Source organism: Haliaeetus leucocephalus, unplaced genomic scaffold, assembly GCF_000737465.1.
Source record: "Haliaeetus leucocephalus isolate CR32 unplaced genomic scaffold, Haliaeetus_leucocephalus-4.0 Scaffold598, whole genome shotgun sequence".
Classification (NCBI taxonomy): domain Eukaryota; kingdom Metazoa; phylum Chordata; class Aves; order Accipitriformes; family Accipitridae; genus Haliaeetus; species Haliaeetus leucocephalus.
This window is the reverse complement of record NW_010973034.1, coordinates 322,396-335,822: the sequence shown is the minus strand read 5'-3', so window position 1 is coordinate 335,822 and position 13,427 is coordinate 322,396. Positions and strand designations below refer to the sequence as shown.

The 13,427-nt window shown below is 38.7% G+C and overlaps 1 protein-coding gene across 1 annotated transcript in view; it reads right to left on the bottom strand.

Annotated features, from left to right (window-relative positions):
- The window catches only part of MCTP1 (multiple C2 domains, transmembrane 1), a 173,472-nt gene extending 160,272 nt beyond the window's left edge, over positions 1-13,200 (bottom strand). The window contains exon 1 of the mRNA XM_010578028.1: positions 13,140-13,200. Within this exon, the coding sequence (XP_010576330.1) occupies positions 13,140-13,200 (61 nt within the window). The remainder of the gene's footprint in view (positions 1-13,139) is intronic.
- Positions 13,201-13,427: the final 227 nt, after the last annotated feature.

Genomic DNA, 13,427 nt, shown 5'->3' with positions numbered 1-13,427 from the left:
AGAAACATAGAAGAGTATGGCTGCTCTGTCCAATCTTTTATTTTGAAAAGTAGGGAAACTACTTACCACAGATTATTTTATGTTAATTTAACAAATAGAAATGGTAATTTATGTTAATTTAACAAATAGAAATATTAATTGTTATTTGTCTTGTACAAGAGCTGCCACGCCTATCTTATTCTTGGTCTTCAGCAACCCCCGAACACCACATGTAAACTCTGCCACACTAAAAACTACAGCTTTTCCATAAATAATCCTACTTTCTGTCCTTCTACCCACCTAGCAAAGGATTACCCACTCTGTTCACTTAAAAAGGACACTAATTAGTTTAAATAATACAAAGCACTTCTGGAAAACTAACATCCTAAGAATGAAGATGCCAATTACAAATTCACAGTGAGCACACAGATGCTACAGGATGCAGAGTTCTACTCAAAAGTGAACAGGGAATACAAAATTTTAATTATTCAGTGCCCATTAAAAAAATATTGGTTATAACAATCACAGTTTTTTCTCCCTCTTCCGTCAAAGACTCATTCCTGCCACAGAAAAGGCAATTTTAGTACAGTATTTCAATGTAGCAAGTATCTTTACTTAGTTTAGTAAATACTCATTTAAGCAAATACTAATTATGCTTGTGAAACAGAAAGAATGAAAAAAACACTGGCAGACGACAGAATAAGCAAATGTGCAACGGTCAGCGTAATTTCAAGAAAACATTTATGTTTCATTATAGGCATGGCTGAAGTCAGATTCATTTAAACAGAATTTACGCAAAAGACGGAAATGTTTTCTTGGCAGCTCAGATTATTATTCTAGTTAATATACTTTATTATCAACACAATTACATCCCTTAATCAAAGGAAACACTGTTTGCTCTGCCCCTAAAACCTCAGGACTGAAATGATAATCTTCCTGAAATTGTTTAAAGCATGACCATTTGTTTTTCAAGACAGTCAGTTTTTGCAAAATCAATCAGAGGTTTCACCTCTTCTGGGACCAAGACAGAGGGCTCTGATTTGCTTTGTCTAAAAAGCACAGCTCACTGTTGGTCTTACAAATTATAACTCCCAGTTTTACAGAAATAATCTTTTTGATATATACTTGCAACTGACAAACACGTGAATTGCCCTCATCAATGTAACAATGCAGTCAACAATCTTTCTCTCCAATAAAATGTGAAAGTTTTTCTCCATTCCCCAGGGATAATGATTTACTACATGTTAGATGCACACTGAAATAAAAGCTGAATCTTAAAATGTTGAATAAAAATGCTAGGTAAAGCAGAAATAGAAGCCTTAGCAGCCCGCATATGTCTGGCACAACAACAAAAAAAGGTGTAATGAATATTTAATACCTTGGTTGAAGCTCATACTCATTGCATATGCAATCCCAGTTAAGGTGACATGAAGCAAAACCGATGCTACAAAGAAACATTCACAGAAACAAACTATGTGAATCTTGCCTGTAAAATAATATTTTAGTTTACTAGCTAGAAAATCTTAATGTTGGTATTTCCTTATTTGCATATAGGCATCTGAAAAAAAACAGACATAGTAGAATTATGCTAACAAAGCAGGGCTTTCTATTCTAACAGTCAGACACAAAGGTGTTTGATGCCTTCTAATGAGTTTGAATTAACAGTCCAGGTTCCTCCACCTGACTCATCAGAGGACAATGGTCTGGAAGTCCCAAGCCAAGCTGCTGCTACTGATGCTCTGTCAATTCACCTGCATTACCAACAAAAGGCTTCACAGGGATTTGGGGTACTGGAGCAGCGGAGACCACTAAAGTGCTATGTTGTCGTCCCTGACCAATCACCTGAGTGGAGGAATCTCTTTTTTTAGTCTTGGCATGAATTTCCACTGCAATAGTCTACTCAGGAACATCACCCAACTTTAGGCACAGGTATCTGCACTTGCCATAGCAGAGCAGGGGCACTACAGGTAAGTTGGCACCCTACTAAACTTTCCTTTTCTACCTTATTTTATCACCATCAAAGTCCTCTTGCTTTACCTCCGTTACTTTACACTAGAGGAATAAGACGATTCAAAACTTCAGTGAGATGTTTACAACTTGGGAAGACTTAGTCAGTGATCACCTACATTAATACAACGATCCAGAGATGTATCCACAAACGTACATGCTTTTTCCCCTCTTATGAATATTCATATCTTCTGTGAGAACACAAGCTATTAAAAAGGAATGAAAGCTTAGCCTCTACAAATACCAGCAGTAGACAATCATGTTTTGTCATCTGCAATGTTAGCACTATGGTCCACACGTCCAGGAAAGGAAAAATCCATTTAACTACACAATACAATGTCATGTGACATAAAAGCAAATCACAGAATGGTTTGGGTTGGAAGGGACCTTAAAGATCATCTAGTTCCAACCCCCCTGCCATGGGCAGGGACACCTTCCACTAGACCAGGTTGCTCCAAGCCCCATCCAACCTGGCCTTGAACACTGCCAGGGATGGGGCAGCCACAACCTCTCTGGGCAACCTGTTCCAGTGCTTCACCACCCTCACAGTAAAGAACTTCTTCCTTAGATTAATCTAAATCTACCCTCTTTCAGTTTAAAGCCATTACCCCTTGTCCTATCACTACATGCCCTTGTAAAAAGTCTCTCTCCAGCTTTCTTGTAGGCCCCCTTTAGGTACTGAAGTGTGGGAATGACAAACATGTTCCTACAAAACTTAAAGAATAAGAATCACGGCAATGAAACTGAAAGAAAGGGAAATCATATGAGATTTGTTATCAAATAAATGTATTTGCTGAATAAGCAATTCCCTGGTGCATTTATCATGGAAGAGAAAGAGAAGAAACATGCTTTATTCCCAGTACTGATCTTAAACCAGCAATAGCCATTTCTAAGTGATAGTAAAAACCCCTAAAGACTAAAAAAGTTATAGCCAAAAATCCCAATCCCTAGTGTTGTTCCAGAACATTGAAACAGGTTTTGATTATTTTTATCCTTTTCAGAACTAATAAAAATGGAATCACAACTACAGTTTTATAGTTTGGGAGAAAAAAGTTCCAAATTATGCCTCTAGACCATGACAATTTACAATTAAGAACTTGAACAAGTACAAAGCCATGTCATGCGTGCTTTGGACAAAGAATATTGGTGAATCAACAGGCAATTAGTGTGACTCCCACTTCGTTAAGCCCTAAGGGACTGGAATAATGGTAACACCATAGGAACCCCCACCCTGCACCCTGTAAGTATCTCCTGCTGCACTTACTGCACTAGTAGGAAACTTTTTGGCCTCCAACAGGAATTCGTGCTCGTCTATAACAGATTGCCCTCACTTAAACCCAGCTGTTACTTCCTTCTCAATCTCATGCCATGTAGCTCACACTAAAGCCTCCATGTCATGCTACTGCTATGAAAAGTGGGACTCTTCTGCAGCTGAAATGAAGTTCCTTAGGCTCCCTCATCTTTCTGCATCAGCCTTTTGTGCATGTATACATGTTTACATCAAGATCACTAGGGGATGCGTTGTGCCCATGATTCACTTTCCTGCTTGGGACACTGCAACAAATAAATAAAAATATAAGCCTATCAGGAGCTTTCTATAATTTCAGAAAAATATACAGCAAGTGTCTTTCATAAACCTGAGCTTCTGTGCAGTCCAATTAGGGCCGTATTATAGGGAAACGCAGCAGTTTGGGTTTCCTGGGTTGAAGTCAAATTCTGAGCACAGTCAATGCTGAATCATTTTTAGACAGAGAATAACTGGCTCTGAATTTTTACAGTCACAAGGCCTCACAGAAGATGACACAGCAGTCTTAATGACAGACTTTTACTGCTCTTAGCCAGAAGGTTCATTTCCCATGATCGCTGCCTTTTGCATTACAGCTTAACCCAAATGGCAACATTTGCTCCCCAAACTCTGTATGATAAGAAAATAACAGTTTCAATGACAGACAGCAATCAGAACAGTAATATTTACAGTAGAACCATTAACCTCTCCTATTGACAAAACTCTCATTTCTTATTATAGTGAGAGCCACCAAGAATACGATTGTAGCAGTACAGAAGACAAACACCATGTGAAGTCAAGATGGTATTCTAATTGAAAATCAGCTAATTTCTTACTCCTGATATGAAGATGAGTTAACACTTCCAGTCAAACTGATTTTCATAACAATGAAAAATAACTACCTTGCTTATCACTTTGCTTTATTTCCTAAAAATTTTGCAAGGATATCAATGGAGAAATCAGTCCAAAAAGACTGCAGAAGCTGGGATTAATGGGTGGCATTCTTTTATTTTAAAAATTAATTCCTGAACATAAAGAAAAGGGAAGGAACATTTTGCTATTAGAAATGCTATTCATAAAAGTATAGGTAATAAAAAGTGTAACTAGGTGACAGACTGAGATAATACAAGATCTTTACTTTGTATGGCTCACTGGATCTCCAGTGAAATTACACATACTATAGTTCAAAATACTGCTTTAGCTAGTATTAAAACATTAAAACAGGAGCATAGATAGGAGAAGGTACAGAAGGAAAATACAGTTAGGTTACAGAAGAGAAAGATTTTTGTCTCATTCATGCTTCTGCAGTACATAATTCTGAAAATTCCCATTTTTGCCTTTAATTACGACAGTATTTGCTAAGTAATCAGCCAAGACCACAATGACTCTGCTCTGAAAACTGCTCTTAATAATTTCTCTGTATTGATGTGCTAATCTAAAAGCATTCTCTACCTGTAATTAACAAGAGTGGCAACAATGTGATCACAGGAGCATAACCTAATGGTACACTGTCAGAAAAGTTTTACAAATTTGAATATCAATTTTACTCTTTCTCATACTGCATCATGAGATTGGCTGAATGGGCACACAAGAAAAATGATGCCTTAAAACAGCGGAAGAAAAACCCCTGACTTCATACCCTGGAGAAAACATATTTGGACAGCTGGACTCCTCTAAATTTCAAATTATATTATACTTGAAGCTGTATCATAGAATCATAGAATAGTTTGGGTTGGAAGGGACCTTTACAGGTCACCTAATGCAACCCCCCTGCAATGAGGAGGGACATCTTCAACTAGATCAGGTTGCTCAGAGCCCCATCCAGCCTGACCTTGAACGTTTCCAGGGATGGGGCATCCACAACTTCTCTGGGCAACCTGTGCCAGTGTCTCATCAGTGTTTCACCACCTAAAGGTGTACCACTGTACCTAGGTGCATCATTTCTTATTGACAGTTTATGTTACACTTCGTATGAGTACTTCAAGTTTCATTAAAATTTTCTCCTATTCTTCTAAATTGACCTGTAACAAAATACAAAAAACGCCCTAAAGATCACCTCCTAACACCTATTTATGAGTGCTTACTGGAGAGTTTCTCTAGTTTATTTTTAATCATAAAACTCAACCCCTCAAATGGCCTTTTCTAGAAAACACGAGAAACCTATTGACAGCATTTCTCCCAAGAAGGTAAGGATTATTTTATTGTTTTCTTTCTACTGCATTTTTATAGGATTCGAATATATTGTACATACTATTTTACAGACATGGCTGTTACAGGAGAGGAAATTCTGGTCCACCCAAACTGATGGAGATTCTACTATCAACTTCAATGGATCAGAAATAAATCAAGCAATCATAAAATATCTAGAGTGTACATAAAATGCTTAGGAAGTCTGCTGTTTAATATAGCTTGTGATTTCTGAACCTACAATAAACCTATTTAGCCTACAGTCCACCTCAATACATTTGACGTCTTTGCAGCATATGAATTTTCCCAGTGTACTGCAAACTGACAGTTTCAATTTTGAGTGCCTAAAAGCAACTCATCAAAAAATGTTTGAAAAAACTAGAAAGTTATTTTTGCATTTCATAATTATATTTTTCGATATCCATTCAGTCATATCAATAAACATTTCTGCATATGCTCCATAATTCTCATAAATAAATCTCTGTTTAGGGAATTACTATTGTTGGGGGGCGTTTATTAAGTTTTTCACTAAATTAAATAGGCTGCTACCCACAGATGTAGATTCCGGCTCAAAGTACTCTGCAGCTCTAAAAAAACTATCTTTTATTTCGATGCCTAAATAGTAGGGTTGTGAGGAAGTTGATAAAGTGTATCAGCCAACTGACAGCAGTGTTCGAAAAATGCTTGTACTTGCCAACTTCTGCTGAGTGTGGCACAGAGCCAGCACTCGCAGGCAGCTTCTGCCAGACCTTGCCATGGGGAAATTCACAGCAACTGTTGCTGTCTCCAGAGGTATCAGGACTGAGTTTATTTTGGAATCCTTGTAGAAATTTTCATTGTAACGTGACAAGGAACGGCTGCTAAGCCGTGTTCTCAAATTGTTTAATAATCCCACAATTTACTTGAAACAGTCGATCTTCATATGGGAATAGACTCCCCCTTAAAGGCTTAGGAAAGGGCATTTAGCCACCCTCTTAGAAGGCTGCCATTCAGTTTCCTTAGGTAATGCCTTCTTCCTGGGATGGAGAAATGAGGAGAAAAACCACAGGCCACAGTGTGTTAAGACAAACATGACAGGTCAGATGCTCTTACCAAAATACAAGGGAGAGCAAGAGATTGGCAGGGTGCAAATGATGGACTGAGGTTTTTTTCAGCTTCCCATGCAAAGGGGAGAAGCTGTTCCCTCTGAAGTTTTCAAGGGGATGGTAGGGTACCACCAACCAGTGAGGACTTCCCAGAGTGTGTGAGAATTGCTGGCTACGACAGAAACAGAAAGCCACGCAAGAAGAAAAGTGCTGCCTGTAGACCTAACGTGAGCTGTTGGCTGGACGGAGAGGTGCAGGCGCAGTGAGGGCAGGCACCGTGTCAAGCTGAGAGCAGAAGGAGCCAAAGCCACGTCCTCCAGCGGGCTGTGGCACCTTCTGCAAAGGCACTTGCTCAGATGGGCAAAGCTGCTGGTAGCCCGCTGGTAGAGCCCACAGCCCCGTTTCTCCCTGTTCTTCTCTGCTCTTTCCTCACTTTTCTACACTGCAGAAGGACGCTGCTCCCCATCGCCGTCAGGTATGAGTCACTGCCGCCAGGACCCTGCGTGAGTGAGATCTGGCAACGTTTCAGCGAGGAGAAAATATCAGCGGTGACCTCCGGAGCTGCCAAGCTGCAGAAGGGCAGGCTGCGAGGGGAAGAGAAACCACCGCACTGCTGCAGAGAACAGCACCGTGGCAGAGCAGAAAGGAAACTGAAAAGTATTTTCCCAGCCTACATTTTACCCTGGGCAGCGCTGATCTGTACCTGTTGACAATTAGAATGAGTCACAGTTCTCTTCAGCCACAGCTAACCTCTATCTGCGGAAAAAAAGAGACGAAACTCCAGTAGCCTGTTCGCGAACCTTAGGTATCATTACCCAAATACAGACAAAAAGCACTGCCTACCTAATGAGCGTGTACCTTTAAATAAAACATCCTGTAAATGTTCTTGCACACTATGCTGGCACACTTATCTACATATATTTACATGAATTCCAGAGTAACAAGCACACCAAGCTGCCATTTCTTGTTTCAGCATCTTATCCTCACTATATCTGTAATAAGGAAACTGGGCATTTAAAAATGAGTTCTTCCAGACAGTCACATCCCCAGGAGTTCTTAAAAATTAAGTGTATTTTTGACTCAGATAAAACTTAATATAACCCTTCCGAAACACCTTCATATAAGCTAACATTCTTGCCCATTCTGATTTAAACTAAATACAAACCCTTTGATTTGCACCCCAAAACTAATGATATCTGATTTCCTCTGTATTAAAGAGCATTCAAATTCCATACTTAATTAATAAGTTAAAATAAAAATATAATTAAAGAGCTACTTTGATGAATGTTCATAATTAGTGGCATGAAAATACTGATCCAAAAGGCCTTTTAAAAATAATTTGGCATCTGGCTACCTGTCATAGCATGAATAGCATTTCTCTTTGGTTATTGCCTTGTGACTATTTGCCACATTCAGAAGATGGTGCGAGCACTATACTATTGATTTATGCCAATAATCCTCTCATCAAATCTTTCCAGGAAACAGAACAGGGATATGTTCCTATCGCTTCCAACTGTGTCACAGACTAAGCAATATTTCACAGTAAGCAAAATTTATTCCATAATCCTGGTCTACCTGAATTGTAAGGATGAAGAGTTTCCCAGTCTCCAAAGCTACACTGTATACACTGTATTTTAATCAAGTTAAGGACTGAATTTCAGCATCCTACATCAGTGAAACCCACAGTTCAAACATGAACAACCTGCTCTGTAGTTAGGCTTAAATAAAATTTTCAATAATTTTAAATTTATTGCCTTATACATAGGTTTGCTTTCAATATTGTGTTGTTGCACAAAATTAGGACTATCTTAAAGGGTTACTTTATCATCTCACTTTACTTGTTATCCCATTGGCACTTAATTTTCTTCTAGATCCTGAAAATGTAGATGTATAGTTATTCACCAGACAAAATGCAAAGTCTATGTGTATGTTCTAGTACTATAACAGTTCTTCAGACTCTCCTGGTTTTGACAGCCATCTTTTCCAATTATTCTCAGTTTAAGCAGCTAGTTTCTCACTGATATAAATATTTCATATCGGAAATAGGAAATTTATCAAATTGAAATGTAGTCTTTGCACTGCATGAGGGCACTAATAGCATGCTGTTTCTGCCTTAATTCTTGGCATCTTTGGGTGCAGGTTTCAGTACCAGAGTCAGACACTTAAGGATCAACCCCTCAGCTATTTCTACAAAGACAGATTCTCTAGTTTTAGGTAGCATTACTGAACTGTCTCCTGCAGAGAGAGACACAGACATCTGGTGATACTATCCATTTCAAGGTCAAGGCCTTAGACGATGATAAACATCTGTTTTCAGGAACTCTTTCTGTAGGATTTCACACAGAAAATACACTACTTCTGATCACCATGAAAAAGTCAATTAATGTTTCACTTCTGCTCAAAAAAGTATTTTCCTTGTGCTGTTTTACAAGATTTGGTCAATCTTCACCCATTTTGTAAAAAAAAAAACAAATTATAAATTTTAAATCCAGAAGGGATCAAATTCACTATGTATCTAGCCTGTTTTTTGACATGACACAAAGTCCTTGGGATTAACCTGTGCTACTTATTTCCCAACTTTTCCTAAAGTGGAGCAGCAAACCAGCATTGTACTTTTCTCAAAAAGCACAAAAGGGAGTGGATTCCAGCCTGCAGTGAAGTAAGAAAACACTGTGATGAAAACATACTTAAAATAACTTAAAAGAATATTTTGATATCTTTCTTTTGACTGAAGAGAATCGTAGAACACCAATGACTAAAATATAATTCCCCTTTACACCAATTGTGCTATAATATTTCAGTTTGCATCTCAAAATGAGTCTCTTTTAAATAAAAAATGGATCAACCACAAGGGGGTATTGTTTAAAAACAATATTTAAGATATTGCAAAACATCTATAAAGGCATGTTACCAATATGAAATAGCCCCATAAACTTCACATGCAAGAAGTCAGAGACCAGCAGCAAATCAAAGGGGTCTTTTTAACTTAAACATTTTAACTCCAGAAAAAACTCTTAAAAATATACATGATATTACACAAACACTACATATGACAAAAACAAAATGTGAAATCAGAAGTGAAAAGGAAACCATAAAGATGTAGGTAATAAGGTTAACTTGTTAATACTACCAACTTACCAGGTCCAACACTACACAGTTTTTCCCAATCTTACGGGAAAAATTCTCAGAAAACAAATTTTTAAATTTAACTAAGTATATGGTTTACTTTAGGATGGGCTTAAATAAAGCACATGTTATAAGTCACATTTATGGTCACTATAGGATTTTGCCAGAAGCAAAAACGTAAACTGTCTCGTCACATAGCTTAGATGAAGTTATGGTACCATAGCTCCGCGTGCTTGGAAGGAAAGCTAGATCAGACTGAAGCCAGAATTTCTTGTGATGATGAGGAGTTAAAATGAATAGTTACATTTCCTTCTGTCATATTGCACATACCAGAGCATAAATATTGCCTGTTGTAATAAAGGATTATTTTCAATCATTTGAGAAGAGAACAGCAAGATGTTGGTCCTCTCATGAAGAATGTTCTGTTTCCCTTTTGTTGTGACTATCAATGGAGCTATTTATCAACTAATAGCTGTGATTAATGCTGGCATTGCTAGCCACATAAATATAACTTCAATCTTTCCCCTTTTCTTCTGGGAATGTTGTGGTGTCTCTTTTTATAAATTTGGGGAAGACAAAGTGTGCAGAACATTCATGACATGACAATTCAACTTTGAATTCCAAGACTGCAATATGTTCAGCAGCAGGTTTCTGAACAGATATGTGAAACTGCAGTTCAAAAATTAAAGAACAAAAAGCTAAAACTAAAATGAAATTCTTTTCTACCATGTAGTTCAAGTATTCTTTCAGAGTGAAATTCACAGTACTTGCAGAAAATTCAATTGTCAGGCTTCAAGCAGAGGATCTGGAAAAGTTTTGGAGGAATGGGGTGTTATGCGCTGTTAAAGACTTACAATGTAAGACTCCTCTGAGACAGTTCTGGGATAAATCTTCCAAGCTCTGGTTTTAATATCTAACACATCTGTCTCAGTAGCTCCATTTAGCATTTGGATATATATTCTTACCCAGTGTCTCCCATGGACTGTCCTGTAGTCCCTTGCTGACTCATAACCTGTGATACAAGCACTGCTGCAGCATGCAGGCAATGCAACAGAAACACCAGTGCTGGCTCAGACCAAAGGTGCTGTGAACTCAGTGCTCTGCCTCCATCAGGGCTCTAAGCAGATGCTAACAAAGAATTATTTCCCTCCAATGTCCTCCTAGGCACGAAGAATTTGGAGCAAAGGCCTTCAGAGTTAGATCTGTTTTCTGTGCATTCAATGCCCTTTGTGGATTTTTCTTCAATGAACTCACTGAATCTCCTTCTGCACCCACATAAAACTCCAGTAAAAATTCAGTTTCACATGCCCAGTTTCTTAGTGAAACACAACTGGGACTACCACAGGGATACTTTAAACAATAAAAAAAACCACCCAACTATTACACTCAAGAGAGGATTTAGACAAAATTGAATTCCCAAATCAAGACCCTTTCTGTGCACTTCCCATTCAGCAGCCATCTAACTCCACTAAGCGCCTGCCTAATGCCTGTAAAGTCCCCTCAATTCAAATTCTGCGGGTGCTCCTAAAATCTCACTCTGAGTAGCTCCAAGAGAAAGGGAAAACAAGCAGAAACACAGAGGACAGGCACTTATGAGTGGATGGGTCCTAGCTTGGGGCCCCAGTACAAGCTGCTGTTTCTGTATTTTCCCCTTAAGAAACCAAGGCTCCGTCCTAGAAGTGCAAACCCTGTTGAGATCTGAAACCTGGCCAATGCGGGAGGGAGTACGTCTGAGGCTCCCCACCTGGTCTGAAGGATCTTCTACACTTCTCTAAAATGCAATGCATATTCTCCCTCCTGACAGGCTGCAGTGGCTTGGTAAAACATTCCCTTGGTTGCTCAAGACGGGAGGGCTGAGATTTTTGAGGGACAGGAAGAAATTCAGAAAGGGAGCAGAAAGTAACCCAGGCATTCTGCTTTTTTGGTAAGATTTCTAGCTACGAGACTACTCTGTGAAACTGGAGCCCAACAACTACCTTCTTCCCCAGTATCTTTTCAAAAGAAAGACCAGTACTTGCTCAGCCTTTTGAGAGGCAATACCATCCAAAGTGAATTACAGGCTCCAAAACATGGTGGGCGATGACCATGTACTGCAACCCCAGGGTCTGGGCTCTAGGACTAAGCAGTACTAAGGAAACACCACTCTTGTCGTGTTGCCTCCCAGGTGGCTTGAGGAGAATTCATTGCTGTTCAAGCAGCAGCTTTCCAAACTGACCTTTTAAAGAAGTTGACATTTTATACAGCACCTAGTATTCATTTCAGACCCTGGGATTCCACCTCAGGAGATGGTTCTCCTACCCCTTTGTTTACTCTAGACCTAGAATCCTGTATTATGGGAAAAATAATTACAGATGTTTTCCTTGCATACAAATAATCACATTTACATTCACATTTCTGTTCTTTTATAAATAATATGAATGATGGATATGACTGAATTACAACACATTCAGAAACTGGGCGAGTCTCTCTAGCTCATGGAACAAAAACATTTGAGTATCTATTTTTAATGACTGTCAGGCAAAGCTTGATAGAATATCAATATACCTAGAGGAAGAATATACATAAAAGTTTATTCTTGCAGCAGTGACTATACTAAAAATTCAGTTTCAGGGACATAATTATCAGTGGAGTAATTTCCTACTAACGTAAACAGCCTTCTAGGTTTCTGGTACCATATTTGAGATCTGACAGCAGTCAGTAATTTCATCAGGTAAGCATGGAAAGATCCTGTGCAATACTATTCTTGCAGTTAATTTTTTACTATGGCTTTTTCTCTCTCAAAAGGGATCTATTACAGCAAATCCAAGATAGGCTGTTAGTCAGATTTATCATGCTCACATTGCTGTTCAGGAAGTGGATTACTGACTTAATCTAATTTTAAATATGAGCTGCAATTGCATCTACAGAGTCACTGAGTCAGCCTGCTGTGGTCCTGTGGGTCAAAATACCTTTTAGGAATCCTTTTTATGTCTGAACTACATGTGCGGAACACGTCTCAGAGCAGACCATAAAATACCAGTATGTGATCAGGAGACTGGCCAGCAGGTAAAGCCTGGACACATCTAATGGAGGGGTTTTACTGTTTTTGTCTTTAAACACAGCTCCAGTATTTATCAGTTAAGCAATAAGTAACAAAATAAGTAGCAAAACAGCACTTCTGCGAGCAAGACAGCACAAATTTTCATGGTTAAAGTAAATTGATAATATTCAAAAAGGGAGGAAAATTAGCTAGCAGAAGAATTAAACCCATATTAGCTAAATTTTATTTCTCCTCTTCTGTGGGTTTTGCTAGCCTTAGCTCCTTTTACTCTGTGCTTTTAAGTCAAAGAACCTCTACATAGTTTTAAGCAGAGTTTAACTGACACACTTAGAATTCAAACCTTAATTGTAACTTTAATACCTTCATAGAAATTTACCCAACGGACATGTAACTTCTCAAACATTAAGGCAGTGTTTACCAGCACGCTTACCTCCACGGTCCCGTGCTGCTAGATTCTGTCCTCTCCTTAGAGTAACGTCCAACTGGTACATTCCGGGATCCCCAGAGGGAAAATCTGCATTACTTGTTCCCACCAAATTTGTTCTCTGGAGAAGAAAAAAATAAAAATGCAATAGCTAATGTTACTAAAAGTTTCATGTAAGGTGTATTTTTCTTCTGTATCACCATCCTGTTGAACTAAGACAAGGCTGTATCCCATTCCCCCACCTCCGCGCTAATACCCGAACACCAAGGAACCTGCTCCTCTCATCAGTACAAT